Genomic DNA, 17388 nt, shown 5'->3' on the forward strand with positions numbered 1-17388 from the left:
CTCCCCCCGGCGCCAGGGACCCACGCACACGTGTCACACCACCATACAAGGCAATAAAGCAGGATACACACGGTGATGGAGTGGCTCTAAGGGCTTCGCTGGCTTGACCCCCTCCATCCCCAGGGGCCGGCCGCAGGCAGGAAGGGACGGCTGGAGAGAGCACCCCTTCCCTGGGCTCGACACTTCCCTGAAACGCCCTCCCACCAAGAGCCAGAGACTGCATTGACTAAAACACCGGGGGGAGGTCCCTCCCCCCACACCAGGACTACACGGAAAAGGGACCCCCTTCTTTCTTCCCACCCCCCGCCGTCCCCACAGCACCCGTCTGTCTCAGAAGCAGAGCACTGACAAACTTACTCTTCCCAGGTGATGGCAGCGATCTGTGAAGCCAGTCACACTAAACTACTTCTACAGTTGATTGTAAACTTTGGTTTATTTTTATTTATTTTTATTATTGAGTTCTCATGGTACAGCAAGCATGTCTAGGATGAGAGGGCAGAGCCGAAGAGGAGATGAACTGTCAGTCTGTCTTTAGTCTGGCATGGTGAGACACCTGCTCGGTCAGGCCTGCTTTGATAGAGTTTTTTACAGACTGCCTCATATGATCCTCCATCAAATTATCACTCATGGGCTTCAACACCTGTGGAATGAGAAACGTGCAAAAGAAACAAAAAAATGAGGTAACCAAGGAAAATAAAATATAAAAACATACAAAGAGATGAGACTCGAAATAATGAGAAAACTCAGAATGCTGAAGTCTGACACAAACTGGCATGAACTGAAAGAGAAATGAGTTTCGCTGCTACAGTAATGAGGTTAAATCAGTCACATGCTATGGACACAAGTGATATCCCTCCTACACAGCAGTATTTCACTGAACTCAAACCACTGTACAGTTCTTAGAAGATGGATGTGCAATTCCATACCCTATATGCAGCATCAGTCTGGTATGGTTACAGCATTTATGCAGACCGGCCCAGACGGTCCAGCTTATTGTCCTATATGTGTAAGTGTGAACACTTCAGATACAGAAAGAAAGTTAAAAATACTGGCTAGTTTTTCTTCTTGTTATTGTTGGATGAAAGTCGCTGTCGTGGCACTGATGTAAGAGCACGGCGAATCGTTCGGCGTCTAAGGACTTCAAAGAGTTTGGAAAACACCTAAAACATGAATTCAGGTGTTAGGAAAAAGTGGCTCTTAGAAGGCAGCAGAAAAAGTCACGTTCAGAAAAAGAAACTGATTGCCAGTAACTTCTCACCTTCCTGGGATTCCTCTGAAGCAAGGAGGGAAAAGAAAGGCCGATTCAGATAAATCAACAGCAAGAACATGGCATATAATCAGTGTGACTCATACAGGAACCATAACTGCTTTGGATGTTACTGGTGATGTGCAGCAACAGCAAGCTCTTTTGGAGACCACCTCCCCCGAGCCCACCCCCAGGCAAGCTCCTGCTGGCACCAGCCAAGTTCTCCCCTTCTAGGGAAGGTCAGCAGACAAACAAAGCCTTTTGTGCCCTGGGTGTCCTACAGCAGCAGCTGCACTCAGCAAGCACTACACGTGGAACCCACACCTTCCCCTTCCTTTGCAGTGCTCTTCAGCCCCAAACACCAAGGCAAGAAGCTACAGCAGTACAGGAGAGCCTCAGCTGCAATCACTAGTTAGGGCTGTAACTCAATTTAGTACCCAGATGCTCATTTCTCTCCTATTACTAGAAATCCACTTTTTCTGCTTCAGTGTAACTCATCACCTTACCTGGTTGCTGAGAAAGACCCAGCGTTCCTGCTTAAGATGGGCCTTGAACAGAGTGATTTTTCAGATGCCAGAGAGCCTCTGGACAGAAGGCTCCAGTTAGTTATCTGCTCGTGCCTCGTAGGACCCATCCAATGTTATCCCAGGTAAGCTCAGTGAGCCCTTTATTTTTCATAACCATAGCACCAAAGTGCTTCTCTTCTGCTGGCACTGGACACATCTACTCAGAATGCTCCACACTACTCGTGAGAGTTGGTCAGGAATTCTCTACATTGGATTTACTGACACAGCTGTGTCAACTGGATTCAGGCAGGAAAATCTCTGTACAGAAGGTTTTCTCCTCCAGCTTTGGTACTCTTACACTCATGTCACCTCTTCTCTCAGGAATTAGTCTGCCTGGCAAGTATTTCTTGCAAGAGCAGTTGCACCAACTGACGCTGTCACAGACAACACAAGTCTTCCTGAAGGAAGACACCTGCTGTACATCCTCTTGTAGCAGCTGCTGCAAGTCCTCAGCTCGTTCTCTCTGAGGTCTAACAAGCCCTCCAGTGTCACACTGGCAGGTGAGGTGAGGGAGGGCAGCAGTGTTTCACCTCACCCATTTCTTGCACCACCTGAAATATTTTACCCACCACTTCCATAAGGCAAGTTTATCACTTTAAGCATACCTCTAAAAGCAGAATTCCTTGCTCTGAAAAAGTAACAAGATTTTTTAAAAGTCTCTCCACTCTTCACCATCCAAGCACCTGGTACAGCTGCTGCAGTGTTAATTTAACTAACACCGTTTTGATAATAACCTAGTTTAACATTCTGTGTGCCATCCCCTACCAAGAGAGCACTCACACTTCTGAGCTGATTTTCCCCTGGGCAGCACTAGCGTTCTCCATTAAGCCAAGACCAGCTTTTCACTCACAACACTGAACAGAAACTGTCTGCACAAGAAAGGAAGACTGTGCATTAAAAAATGGATACCAACCTGTTCCCATATAGCTTCGGCGATCTGATCAATGGCTGTTCCAACTTCTCTGAACTCCCCAGAGTACTTAACGTAGGCCCAAGTACAAAACGATATAAGAGCCATCCCCAGCACAAGATTACACAAGGTAGCTATGGAGTTCATACCAAGGAACCCAGTCAGTCCTGAGGTTATATACATGGCAAACATGACTGCAAATAGAGTGGCAGGGGTACGAGCAGCATAAAAGATGTTTTTGCCATCGTTGTGCTTCACAAAGTTTGCATAGATCTCATCGATTTCCACTTCAAGTTGCTCCTGGTAGCGCCGACAGAACTCCTCCCCTCCCATCTTCTTCACCGAGCGGAACTGCCTGACAGCTGACTCTCTGAAATCCTGGTGCTTCCGCTCCAGGTCCGATGGGGCGATGTAAGGCTTATCTCCCCCACAAACCTGTCAGAGCAATCAGAGAAGAGGTCATCACACCCTGAGTACAGAAAGCAGAGGTGAAGCAGCTAAAGTAACTCTGCACCACGGCACAGCAAGCGCCTCTCCTGTCTCACCGCGAACAGAGCTCTAGCACACAACTCAGCTCATACTTTCAACTGTTCCCTTCTGGCAAGCCCAGAAGGACAGGACATGGGTCACACGTACCTTCCTGTTATAAACAGGTGAAATAAAGGACCACCAGGAAGTAGAGAAAGCTTGGCTTGAGGAAGGCTAAGGAGAACTGAAGGCCACAAGCCCTCCCACCCTCTGTGAGAGGGTGAGTGCAGGACTTGGAAAAACAGTGTCAATTTTGCCCACTCAACAAGTATATTCCTGTTTATTGCTGCCACTAGCAGGCTCCATGGAACTTACCAGGTGATATAAATTAACAAGAACTAGCTGCTGACATCTTTAGCCTATTCTTCCCTAGACTGCCCTCTAGACATATTCTGATCAACTTTTCTGCTGAAGGGACAAAACCACAATCTCAAACGGGTACCCATGATGATCTTCCTCACCCTGAATCAGCATGGCTATAAAAATGGTTAGACTCCAAGGACTTCTACTCTCTAGGACTGATTTCTGACCTCTTGAAAGCTATGATTAGAGATTACCTAGGCAGAGAGATACATACTTCAGATCAGCTCCAACTCCTCCAGATCCTCAGTCAGACTATGTCTAAAAACTGAAGATTCTTTCCATATGATGTCAAACAAGCACCTTCCCTCTCCTGACTCAAGGCAGGCTTATCACAATGCTTGTCATCTCGTGTCTTGACTGCAGCAACAACTTTAACCTTGTCCTGCTGCTATCCCTTCAGCAGCACACAGAGAGGATTACAGTCTCAGGAGTCCAGCATCCCCTTTCTGCCTCACAAAACGCATGGCTTCCCTGGCCAGCTTCTTCAAGGCAGACCTCACTAGCCTCATCCTCCAAAGTGGTCTTCTCACATTGTGCAGGGAGCATTCAACGCCAGAAGCTGCTGCTGCATCAAGACCACCAGACAAATAACTGCCACTGTCTTCTTATCCTCTGTGTGGCTGCAACTGCTGTTCCTTACCTTTACATTAGGTGGACAGTATTTTGGTTATGCACACTCAGCAAAGGAGGGCTTCGGTGCATGAGGAAAACTCAGAAGCTACAGTAAGAACTATCTTTACATAATCCAGTCCTAAATCCAAAGAGTTCCTACTTCTATTCCTAAAAATAGACATTTCAGAGCTATGTCACATTAAGAACATCATCTGAGGCATCTGGATGAAAAACGATTTGAGACATTTGTATGTATCTCTACAGCGATATAAAAATACACAGTACTAGGGAACATTACTATGGAAACAAAGTCTGTTTAAGAGAACATCTGTTCCTTTTTATTCCTTGCCCCAAGTAAGAAACCTACAACTACAGTGTCTCAGCTGCTGTTGGAGATTCAAGGTAGAAAGGCAGACTTAGCATTTATTATAAACAACCCGTTTACCATTTCAAGAGATTTTCCAGAATGGACACAAACAAGAGAGTCCCTCTACACCAGCAGAACATTCTCAAAACAGACTGCTAACAACAGGAACCAGCTAGTCTGCCACTAGTGTTACGTCTTACTTGAATTTCAAAATGGAAAGCTACTTCAGTGATTAAGACCAGAATTAGCCCAGTTAACGGGGAGCTATGTTTGCAGTGAGTTACCACACCTACTGGTCTTTTCCAGTCATAGTTTCACAATCAGCATAGTCCTGTTAAGCTTAAAGAAACATGTAATTGTTTTCAAAGTTACCTATGATAAAACCTTGCATAATGGTACATTCAAGTATGAATTCCATCCAGACATTCAGTTTGCAGTGTTGTAAGTCACTATCTTCAAGAAAAGCAGCAAGTAGAAAATTATATATACAGCTTTTTCAGACAAGATAATTCTTCTATTTCAAGGGGTTTCTTTTAAACTTTAGAATAATTTTAACCCTCGCATTTGACAGCTAATGAATGACCACAATTCAGAAGCATGAGATTCTAGTACTGGAACTCTGCCCTTGTGTGACCCTGGCCCACCAAATGTCTCCTCACCTGTTTGCCCATTTCACATCACGGTCTGTCAAGAGCAGCAGGGGGAACTAACAGGTGGTCTCTTACAAACATGCCCATTCCCATACCTCCCCAGCAATTTCTGTCTCAAAGAATCCTGGTTTTTTTGCTACATCACACATTTAACCTTAGAGCAGAGTGCAGAAAACACAGGATACTGGCCCTAAGCTACTCTTCTCCATGCTCACAGCCAGCACCAAGTAGAGAGAAAAAACAGAGAGCCTGTGTTTGCATGTAGGCAGTTAGAAGTTGTGTCATCGTACCTGCTCCATGCCTTTACTGTACAAGTCTTTAGCTCCTGCCACAGCAGCAAGATTGTTTGCCTCAGCTGTTGCCTAGAAAACATTGAGCACCATGTATTAGCACAGAATCACTAGCGAGTTACACATGTGTAGTTACACTGCCAAACATACCCCCCCAACCTCCAAAGCTTCAGATTGCCAGCAAAACACCCCACAAAACCAGCAGAGTTAGCAATATACATTCAAATAGATTACTGGCTAGGAAAAGATTTTCCTCAGCTTTCTAGTACAGCTGCAGACAAACTCCCGTGTGCTCATACAAGCTTTTCATTATGAGCAATCTATCCTGAATGGTCTATTCTTAATAAACAAATAAGGATGGCTAAACTATTAAATGTTAATCCTGATACATCACTACCAGTGAGGGAAGAAACAACCTGGTATTATTTCTGCTTTATATATGTGCAGGTTTTGTATCAAAATTTGTAAGAATTTAAGTCTATTTTCAACCTGTGTCTTGTCAGGGACAGTAACTCTAGCTAATGCTGCAAGATGTCATCTTCTGCATCTCCCAGTCACATTTATGGCATGCTAAGTAGAGGAAGTGACAGCAGCTTTTGTTTCATTGTGATGAGTTTTCTGAACTCCCCCAAAAGTCTAAAGATTTGATTCCTTGAAGGACAAAAAACCACCCAGAACAGTCATGTTTTAATGAAGTGACAGAGGCAACTTAAAAAAGCCAAATCTTACAAATCCAAAATGGTTAAAACTGACCCTACAGCCTAACTGACCCTTTAGTTAAAGCTCTTCACCCCAAACAATGCAGGGGTTCAACACACAGCTTTACACAATCATTTTGCGTTCAGATTGCTTTAAAGCTGATTACATCCTCTTTGGATCAACCCAGAAAAGAAACCTCAATGGCAGTTACCCAAGTCTGAACGGCAAAATATAGTCTTGAAGACAAACCAGCAAGTTATAGGAAACACATGCTTAGAAATTGAAGCAGCTAAAGGAACCCAACCAACCAGATATACCCCCGCTTGGTAGGTAGAACTCAGGGAAGACACAAACGTGTACTCAGGCTACACAGTTCAGGTGGCTTTCAAAGCGTGCAGCTCCTTCAAGAACTACAGTTCTGCATGTGGGAGCTTCAGACCTGCTGCAGTCACGGTCTTCAACTGCAAAGAGCTTGCAAAGTACACATTTATCAGATTATTTAAAAGAAAAATAAAATACCTGCAGCATAGACTTCGGATGAGGTAGCTCCTCTCCTTGATAGATTTTAATATAAGCCTAAATGGGAGAGAAAAAAAATAAAAAGGTTTCTTTTTCCTAAACATTTATGATTGAGGAGAAGGAGAGGAGAGGGATGATATAAAGATGAAACTCGTTGGTTATTTCTTTGTAATAACACTAAATACTCAATTAAGCAAATTTCTTCACACAAGTCTGGCATTCTCACAGTTATCCCTAGTGCTTTAATCCCTTTACTTTCCCATGCATTTGAAGCTGGGGCCTGGCAGGGTAGCGAGCACCTTGAGAAGACTCAGCGACAGGCTTGACAGTAGGTTTCTGCTCCCTCAAATACATAAGAAAGTCTTTGCTAGGCAGGGAATCTTCACCCAAAAGAGTGAAGATGACTACTTTGCACAGCCTTTCTGGCAAGGGGTCTGTCTGAACACACCCCAGTGTTGGGAGAGCCAGTACTTACATTTCCTCATATGCCTTTCAAGTGTGAGAATAATAATAATTAAAAAAAAGCAGATCAAAGAAGTACTGCAGACAGAGGTGAGCTACCAAAATACTTCTGAAAGCCAAGCGAGCGGCCGATCCCGCTGTTCCTCATCCCATCAACCCTCAGGTGCTCTTTAGGGTTCTGAAACCAGGGTTTCAGAAGGCTGGAAGAGAATACATCCTTCATGTCTTCTCCAGCCCACAAGCTGGCTGGAGGGACAACTCTTTGGGACAGACAAGGGGAGGGGGCACAGCAGGCAGCAGTAGCCATTCCAGCACTTTGGCCAAGCTGCACAAGTCACACCAACAAGGCCCTCAGCCCCTCAGAAGCTGGGTAGTTACTCTTCCTCATGCCACTACTGCTCTTCCCCCACCAGGCTTGTCTACAAGCCTCTGCCCTGAGAATTTCTCTCTGTAAAGGAGGAGAGAGCAAGGTTATCCATGTCCCTATACACCCAATGCTCTAGGTTGTAGGACAACCTACAAAAACGTATGGAGTTATACAGGAGACTGTTCCCTTGACACCTTCCTTGCTTCTGTGGCTATTTCCTCCAAGTAAAAGCCCTCCAGTTTCCAACTCAGACTTCTCACTCTCAGCAGCAGATGCACAGTCCCGAGGGAGCAGTCCCCTTTCCTTACATAAGCACCGTGTTTGTGCTACACCCTGCACAGCTTCTCCCAGCCTGCACGCAGGACACTAAGTGGGCAGCTCTTCAAGAGAGGAGGTTTTACACCCAGTTTTTAGGGCACAGTCCTTTCTAAACTGCTGTTGAATGTGCACTCCATACATTGCATAGGATCAGGTCTTACCAGAGAAGAAAGAGGAACAAAAAGCAGCATGCAACCAGAGTGTTGATTTTTTTTTCACTTGTCAGAACAGCCATGACTTCTGCATCCCATTTCACATCTTTCCTTTATAAGAAGTTCTGGTCTCAGATCCCTCCCTCACATAGCTTTTTTTTTTTTTTTTTAAAAAAAAAAAAAAAAAAACCCCCCACTCAACAAAAAAACCCCAACCAAATAACAAAACAAAAAACATGATCCCCCGCCACATCACACCCACCCACAAACCAATAATCTTGGGCGCTAGAGCATGCCCTGAAGAGCATGTCTGCACGTTTCTTAAATACCTCCAGGGATGGCGACTCCACCACCTCCCTGGGCAGGCCGGTCCAGGGGGTGACTGTTCTAAAATTTGCTTTAAAAATAGCTGCTTCTACTTGAAAGTCCTCCAGTTTGCTGAAAGCATGAGTCCAGTTCTTGAGCTTGGATTGTTTAGAAATACTGGGCAACAATTTACAGCCAGAGTACTGACATCCCAGGCACTGTGATGTGAATATAGAAAAGAAGCTAAGTCCTTCACTTAAATCCTGAAAAGGAGCATCCACTTTTTTTTTTTTTTTTTTTAAAAAAAAAAAAAAAAAAATCAGCCCAACTCTGTTTTACCTTTAATATGCATGCTCAAAAGGAGTAATACAAAATTAACGTCTTTAGGAATGAGTACCACTTTCTCCTACCAAGCCAACTGTTTAAGTCATTCCAATTCAAAAAAAGTTACACACACCAGACCTGGTGATGCAGGGATTATGTTATCACATTTCTGCTGGTGTCACCATGATACCAAAACAGCTCAAGAGTTTAACAGCTGCAAGTATCACACACAAACATTTCAGAGCATAGAGTGGTACTGCACATGCAACTGTTTAGAAAACATCTTCCTTGCATGTTAAAAATCCAGAGGGGAGTATCTGAAATTTTCACTGCATATCTAGCAGTTCAAGAGTTGGCTTTCTATCTGTACAATCTACATGAGATAATTCTTAATAAAAAAATAAAACGGCAACATATCAAGAGAAAGTAGGATTCCAAAGTAGGAAAAAAGTCTCTAATACAGCTTGAAGTATTTCAGCCTATTTACAAAGGAAAAAACCAAAACACAACAGAGTTTTGCTAATAGTAGCTTCCTAAGAGCTATATTGTTAGGGAGTTGTGTGCCAGTTCTGGAAAGTCAGAGTAATGAAATGAAAATAAAAAGCGAGCTGATCGGTGAGTGTCAGCCTAGATATTTTATCTTCTCTGGGAACAACATGCCCTAAAATTAGAATACTTTCTTTTAAGCCATTAACAGAAATAATTAGTGTGAGTTTGCTTACCTTGAAGTATTCTACAAGATCTCTACAGGTCACCTTGGATCCACTAATCTCTTTTTCTACCAAGTTTTCAGGGGCAAGCAGTAGTGGCACCAAATTCCGCAGTTCTTTCTTAAAATCCTCATCTATATCTAGTAAAATTCAAACAATTTCAGAGAAAAAGAGTAGTTAGTTTTCTTTTCAATCTTACGTTTCTTAAAGGAACCCTGATAACCCCATGACCTTTCAAAACCCAGAGCATCATAACTCTTAACTGCATTTTTAAGATAAAGGCTTAAATACATAGTGTAGCTTTAGTAAATTCTCCCTACTCTTAAGCTTCAGACTGAGAACAAGGTTCCATATCTTAATATTTGAAGTGCATTTCCCCAACTACACCAACATCCCACAGGTCTGTGCCCTCTGCCCAGAAGCAGTTGGCATCCCACTATCACAAACCCACTTTTTTTAGCTTTGATATCCCCTCCGTTGGGGGGGGACAAGCAGCAATTGGAGGAATCCTGACTGCCTCTCATTCTGCAATTGCAGAAACCTACAGCTTTTATTTTAAAGTCATTCTAGTTCTGACATTTGGTTTAGCAAGTTCTTAGAGAAAAGCCTTGTAGTTTTAAGAAAATAAAAGTCTTCAATTCTGTGAATTCGCCCCTCTGAAATCCTTACTTACCTTTAGAATCCTTATTTAATGACCTCTAGGTATGTCTCAAGTTATCAGATTACAATCAACAGCCAGACACAAAGATATTCATTTCCTCTGCCTGCTTAACTCCTCTACATTTAAACCACTGAAAAAAACATGATGCACATTTCCAGATTCCATAGTTTCACCTTCTAGCCTTACATTTTTCCAATCAAACATTTCAATAGCCAATTATTTCAGTGTTTAACTTCCATTATAAAAGAAAATAAACTGAGAGATCTGAATCAAGAAACACACAATGGAAAGCTTCCTACCATTCAACCTCCCATCAAAATTTGGATTTGTTGCAACTTTAAGACCAGGGTGGGGCAACAGGAAACAGCCAAGATTACTGAAACAGGAGTGAATATGCTTCCTTACATTCTGTAGCTCTTCGTGTTGATTTTGCTTTACCTGAAGATTAAAAAAAAAAAAAAGGAAGTGAGAGCTGCTAATAGTTTTGCAGTATTGCAATTAAGATTAAATATCATCTTAAAAGCAATAAGAGTATGAAAGTGTGTTTAAGCTTTCATTCCTGAGCCTAAAAACATCAAGTTCTAAATCCCAGAACCCCCCACGAGTGGGGAACATCACAAATGTAGGTTTTTTAGCAGAAAGACTTAGCTCATTGTGCATCATTATGTTGATAGTAAGTTGTCACTTCAGTTAGAAAACCACATTAGGACTACTGGAGATAACTTACCTGTAATCTTTTCTCTAGGAACTTTTTTCCTCCTTCCAAGCCATATGCGTGTTCATAAGGATAACTCCAATCTCTAATTAAGAACATTAGTGTCTGTAACAGGGAGAACAGCAGCAGTGAATGATTTGCATCATTCCTAAGGTCAAAAACCTCAATCACACATGATTGTTTGGTTTTTACTTAAAATAATCTAATAATCTAACAAGCTTGGCTGCTCTAAATGAAGTAGCCTTGTAGTTTTGTGGTGTGTTTGCTTGTTTAAAAAAAAAAAAAAAAAACACAACAAACCCAAACCAAATAAAAACCAAAAAACACACAGTCAATGAAACCCTCACTCCTTATCTGAAAGGAAGTATCCAAGTGTCTGAAAAAGACAGCTTCCCTGTTCCATGGGTCTGCCTTTTGCTTTCCCACAGGGATTACAAACCTTGACATTGCTCTTATATCAGATGAGGTACTTTACAAAGAATGTGTGTTGCCCGGGCCAATCATAAGAACATCGGGAACTCCCACTTGGCTGAATATTCTAGAGACACAAGAGTCTTAAAACTCATCACTAACAACAGTCAACTAGTACACCTTAGAGGTTAATACCACCTTAGGATGGAAGAGATCTCAGTCTGTCTCCACTAAGCCCAAGCAGCCTCAAAACCTTCTCTGGCCTAGCAAACACTCAGAAGATGCTAGCAGTGGTGAGACTTTCGACGCTGAAGCCAGTAATGCTTTAAGTAAGTGAAATGCAACATAGGACTTCTCAGTGCTATTTCTTAGAGGCTTCATGACCTGTACTTAAAGCCAACTGTATCCCGTACCACCAAGTAATGAGTAAGAAGGCGGCATGAAACTTTTCTCCTTAACATCTCCACATCACTTGACACTTTCATTCCTTTTATACCTTATAACTCAGGCACAAAGCTATACTTGCCCAAAATGTGATCCTCCTCAGCATTTTTCCACTGTGATTTTGCCAAGAAATGTGGTGACAGGGAAGAAAAAAAAATATCACTCTTGTAAAGAACAAGCTAGCTTCAGCCCAGCTCATTTCTCTTCATAAATTATCCTGAGCTCATTTTTCTACACATTCAATTGCTTAAGTTCCATTTAACATATAGTTACCTGAAACGGCTTTTGGTAAATTTCTTCCATAGCTAGTCTTCCATATTCTGTAAACAACTGATAGAAAGAAGAGTGTAAGAGTGCCACAAATAAACCACATTTTTCTACACTAAAACAGTTTATTACGTCACTAGAAGATAAAGCATTCTAGCTTAAATCCTATTATGGGTTGAAAATGGCAAATACACCTCAGGAACAAGTACACTTATCCTCAGTAACATTCAGGAAGGAGATATGATTTCCACTGGTGTCACAGTGCCATTCCATAACTGTCAACACACCACAGTTCTAAGTGGGTGGCCCGTGGGCTATTCTCAGAGGAAAGCTGGCTGCGTCCCTCAGGCTCGTTTCCTAGGCTAAGCAGGTAGGCCTGCCTAACATTTGCCCCTTACTTCCCACAAAAGATTTATTCCTGGAAATCTCAAGGAACTTGGCTAGAGCTGATGTATCAGACATTTAAATACAAGCCAAGTTCAGCAGCTTCCCAAATCTGTACTTCATCCTGTGACCTTAAGGGATAATTGTTCTTTCTTCTAGTATAAAGGCAACTGTCAGCTGCATTCCTCACGTTGCTTTCACCATCTTTAACTCCACCAGCATTCCTCACTGGAACGAGAGGGCCAGATGACCCACAAGAACATGAATTATGGACTATGCTGGCTGTTTCAGCAGAGGTCAACACCATCAGGTGTTGATCCGCACTAGCCCCCTTAAGGATCTTGGAGGCTGAGATGAAGGAAGCGCACTGGTATCCTCTAATACCAGGCAACTGTTCTTCTGCATTAAGACTACCTTCTGCAACAGCTGAGATAAATTTCATGGCCAAAAGGACAGTTCCCCCTCTGTTGACTACAGGAGCATGTGAGAACTTACAAGATTAATTTAACACAAATTAACTTCCAAGCTCTTGTCAACCTTAGCAAAAGCAGCTCTGAAGTGGCCAAGCGCTCACATGAGACTGGCTCCTTTGACCCTAACTCCCTATCCCCTTCACTTCCCTACTGCATGGAAAAGGTAGCCAGAGACCAACAGTATTTCAGAATAACAGAAATTCCTGTTGTAACAAATTCAGAATTTCCTTCCCTCAGCTCACAATTCCTTGCCCCAACTTTAAATGTATGGGGGTCTGCCACCCACTGCTTAATATTCATCACTCTCCTGTTCCTTCCCTTCCCTCAAATCTCTCCCCTCCAGGATCCAGAAAGGGATCTCTCTATTCAGATTGCACTGAGGCTGTCAAAGGACCAAAGGCCATGAGGATAAGCCTGGCTTTCACACAGTTAAGGCTTTTTTTGTTTGCGGTGCTTGGTTAGGCTTTCCTCAGGGGAGCCGGGGGGGAGGTGTCAGCGCAGCGATACAGCTCCGGTAACTGAGAACAGCATCACAAGACTATGTTTAGTTAGTGCTCCTCTACTTCCAGTACTGGCAGCCAGTCTTTCGCAGCACTGACCAAGACACAAGTCCTTTCAATCAGAAGACACATAAAACGGTTTTATGCTGTGACAAGGTCATGGCCTGAGCACAGGCTGGCATTTGTTAATACACAAGCTAGCCTTTAAAGCCACAGGTTTTAAGTTAAGCAGATAAGGTTCTTGCACCTTTCACATGAAGCCAGAATGCAGCGGCCTTTGACCACAATGTTCCATTAGACGATGAAAACCCCACAGGAAAGAGAGGACAACTCTTTCCTGCTTTTGTTTCTAAGCAGAAACAAAAATCTGTACAAGTTTCTCAGCTGGAAAACTAGAGAAGGCTTCTAGGTAGAAGATACTCTGACCCTGACCCAAGGTCCCACATTTATTTAGAAAGTAGATACAAAATATCACCCATTTTCTTATTTCATGGAAAAAGGGGAAACATTGGAATTTTCTCATTAAGTACATCCATAAATCATTTCATTTCTCATCCTTTTGGGAATTTCAGAACTTACCAGATAGAGAACAGAGTTTAAAAAGAGAAGACTTAACCAGATTAGAAGCCTGTACTATTTTGGCACAGCAGCAGCATCACAGCATCATGGAGTTAATGCAAATGATGTTATAGGCAGTACTAGTTTTAGCATCAGGTCAGCTTCAGTGTTTTATATTGAAGTAGCAGGCAGCTCCCAAATCAGTTACAATAGTGGTAAGAACAATTCAAGAACAATGTCAAGACTATCAGTTCAGAAGTAGTTTAACAAATTCAGCATATTCTTACCTGCAAATGTTGAAGGTCATCTTCCTGAATATTCTGAGATAAGTTGTATACCTGCAAGAGACAGTAAAAGAATTAACAGTGTAACACAAACCCATTCTCTTACATTCACATAGTCTCTTTCAGATATTTTGAGTATTTTTACTCCCTCCAGAAAAGTCAAACTACCTGAAAGTCAGCAACTAGAAAGGTGTCACAGAACGCATCTCAAAAGTCACTTCCTTAGACAAAGTGCTAGGGACAAAACCACTACTGACTACCCCAATTATTCTTGAAAGAGCTTCTTTCCAAGGAAGCAAGCCATAAAGGAATCAGAGAAGACCGCTGAATGCTTCAAATCACCACACAGGTGAGAGACAGGAGGACTGAGAAGTGCACATCTGTTTGCCATCCTCAAGTCCATACACTCTAGGATTCAGTGATCCAGCAGCTGCATCTCCAACACAGAAATGACTGGGTAGTTAGTTCACCCAGGTGGTTTTTTTGCTTTCAAATCTTCTCAGAGAAACCTGATTTTATCCAGGGAACTCATGATTATTTCGATAACACGAATACTGAACAGCAGTAAACTCAAAAAAGCATCAATAACCTACAACTTATCCTAACCACGGGAACAAAACAAGCAAAAATGTCAAACCAACCCACCCACCCACCAAAAACAAACCACAGGGCAGAAGTAGTGTTCTACATACTCCTGTTACTTTCATGTTGTGAAATGTCTGAAGGTCATTTATCATCCCTCAGAAACTGGTCACTTTTGGCACATTTAAGGCACAAGCTTTAAAGCAGTTTTGGGCATAGCTCAAGTGAAGTGTCAGAAGTTTAACAGTAGCAGCAATTGTAAGTTTAGCTGATCACAGTATAATTGCACCCTGAACTGCATCTAAAGTCTTAAAAAAAATTCTGTGACACATCTTTACAGAAGCAGTTGTTACCTTGATATCTTTTTTTTGGATTTCCCATTTCCATCAGCAATTTAACTCAGCTTGGCCTTTGATAATCATGATTCCTCAGAGAAACTTACACAGTATACTATACTGAAATTAAGACATTAAGTATGAAAGCTTAAATGATAGTTGGAGGAAAACACGAAGGTGAACTTTCAAAGGCTGGCTAGAAAGATATTCTTTGCATGTTCAGGACAGAGGGTTCCTACAGCTGCCACTATTTGCCAGCACAGGTATTCTCACCTGGACAGAACTCGTCATGGTGCTCAGAGCAAAAACCGTTGCACAGTCTTTGATAGTGGATTGGCTATCAAAGGCACCTTGGGTATCCATGAGTAGTACAGCAACCTAGAAAGTTTTAAAGGGCAGCAGCAGTTAATCAAATTGTTAACACTTTCAAGCTCCAGGCCATTGGGATAAATTCTACTTCAAGTAGAGCAAGTCTTCGCCCCTTTATCTACTTAACTAAACCTCAGTCAACTCTCTGCACACCTGGCTATACACATCTACAGCTGAGCAAGCAAACTTTAGGGCCAGATCATCAGCCTCAAGTTCTTGGCCTTGCTACAGTATTTACCCTCTCCCGCAGAAATAGCCTCCTTCAGCCCAGTAGGGGTACAGCCCAGAGTAACAGACAGCTCTCATTCACTGGAAGAGCTTCAGTCTCAGCTGACAATCCAGCATAGTTCATTAGAGCTAAGAGCAAGGTTACTTTAAAAATACATCTATATAAAAATAATCATTTTCAGAAGAAAACAAGATAATTGATACTGGATCTGTCTGCTGGAATAACAAGGAATGAAGCAATCTTAATGACAAAGGCTGATCTATCAAATTCCCATATCTTTGGGATCTACTACAATTCCTTTCTCTTTCAGTTAGAGATGACCGATAAGCGAGAACGAGGGAGTGATTTGTCCCCAGAACACAAACAGATCCTCACAAAATCGCTATTTTTTAGCCAGAGAACTCCTTGGTTAGCTATAAAATCTGATAAAAATTCCGTCCTTAAGTCACTATTTGTTTAAGACTGGTGTTCCATATTACTTGGCCATCAGATGTTTCCTTTGCAAAAGCAAAGAGCATGAAAGCTAAACAACCAAGAGATTACGGTTCAGAAGAACATGAATAGCTCAAGATGCACCACCAGTATTGTGGAGTAAATATTAACAACATTAACACTTTGTTTCAGCATGAAGATAAACACCCACAACTAAACTTTGCAGTTAAACTGACTTAGAGTTAAAAAAAGATGCATCAGCTTGATTAGAATAATTAGTACCTTTTATCCCACTGTTAGACTTAAGTCTTTTTTTTTTTTTAAAAGACTACCTGTTAAGCTATATGGAAGGACCAACTTCAGACACTGCAGCTGTTCCAGTGCTTACATCCATGTATTGCATTTCACTAGGACACAGCTACAAGCTAGAACATGTTCTGACCTCTCAAAAAAGTATTTGTTACAGAGCTGTTCTTATCCCAGTCTTTGTCTATATATGGTATTTATAGCCATTACAGCTCTACAACAGCCACCCATCAGCCTGGGCACAGCAGACTTTGCCATAACAAGGTACTCTCAGAACGGGACTATTGCTGGAGATTGAATCTTACAACCCAGCAGGAAAATTCATACTTGCACTGACAGAATGTTTCCCAATACGTTATGCAGCTACTGAACGCAAAGGAAAGCAACTGAACTGCCTCCATGAAACCCACTGCATTAAAGGTATGCACGCAGAGGCAAAAATCCTTACATACACCTATTGAAATCAAGCACTTACCTTCGTTCCATTGGGTTTATCAATTACAAACACTTCACTCCAAATCTGAATGCCAGTGGTCTCCCGTTCACATCCACCTCTCCATGTAAAACCTGTCAATGGCTCAGTGTTTCCACCTATCCAGCATGGAGAGGTCTACAAAACAAAAGGAAAAACTTATTTAAAACCAAGGAGGAGATTATTTTTTTTTAAACATGCTATGTTTTAGCAGACTTCCACACTCATTTCCCTCAGAGCTAATTGACAGCCTACACAAAATATTAAAACACAATGCCACTCTGCTGCATTTCAAGGATCATACACAATGAAACTTTGAGTCTACTATATTTCAGTGATTGCCCAACTCTTCAGCCACTGAAGAGCGTATGTGTGCAGCAATTCAAGTCTCAAGCACCCAGAGCTAATGAGAACAGCTCCATTTTGTCCCCTGACTCCACTTCTCACTCATGCTCATCTCACAGTTGAGAGTACTCAACTCAAACAGTTGTAAACGGTATGTATTTTAACTGCAGGAACAGCTAAACCTCTGCAAGGAACAAAAAAACCTGATCTCGATTTAATCCTCTCCCTTCCT

The 17388-nt window shown here is 42.2% G+C and overlaps 1 protein-coding gene across 4 annotated transcripts in view; it reads right to left on the reverse strand.

Moving 5' to 3' along the window:
- Window positions 1–414: 414 nt before the first annotated feature.
- Window positions 415–17388, reverse strand: part of ATL2 (atlastin GTPase 2) — a 41818-nt gene continuing 24844 nt past the window's right edge. Inside the window, exons 3-15 of one of the 4 annotated variants that reach the window (XR_001414372.1) lie at window positions 16815–16949; window positions 15277–15381; window positions 14090–14140; window positions 11894–11950; window positions 10778–10870; window positions 10350–10488; window positions 9402–9529; window positions 6751–6807; window positions 5533–5604; window positions 2726–3157; window positions 1259–1273; window positions 927–1160; window positions 510–640 (exon numbers count right to left, since the gene is read on the reverse strand). Coding sequence is in view for 3 of the 4 variants with exons in the window: in XM_014964639.1 (XP_014820125.1) it covers window positions 1053–1160; window positions 1259–1273; window positions 2726–3157; window positions 5533–5604; window positions 6751–6807; window positions 9402–9529; window positions 10350–10488; window positions 10778–10870; window positions 11894–11950; window positions 14090–14140; window positions 15277–15381; window positions 16815–16949 (1392 nt within the window). In the remaining variant the exon portion in view is untranslated. Of the gene's footprint in view, window positions 1161–1258; window positions 1274–2725; window positions 3158–5532; window positions 5605–6750; window positions 6808–9401; window positions 9530–10349; window positions 10489–10777; window positions 10871–11893; window positions 11951–14089; window positions 14141–15276; window positions 15382–16814; window positions 16950–17388 lie in introns of all 4 variants that reach the window. The other 3 variants (XM_014964639.1, XM_014964641.1, XM_014964642.1) reach the window with 3 other exon arrangements.

Source organism: Calidris pugnax, unplaced genomic scaffold (assembly GCF_001431845.1).
Source record: "Calidris pugnax isolate Ruff unplaced genomic scaffold, ASM143184v1 scaffold219, whole genome shotgun sequence".
Lineage (NCBI taxonomy): Eukaryota > Metazoa > Chordata > Aves > Charadriiformes > Scolopacidae > Calidris > Calidris pugnax.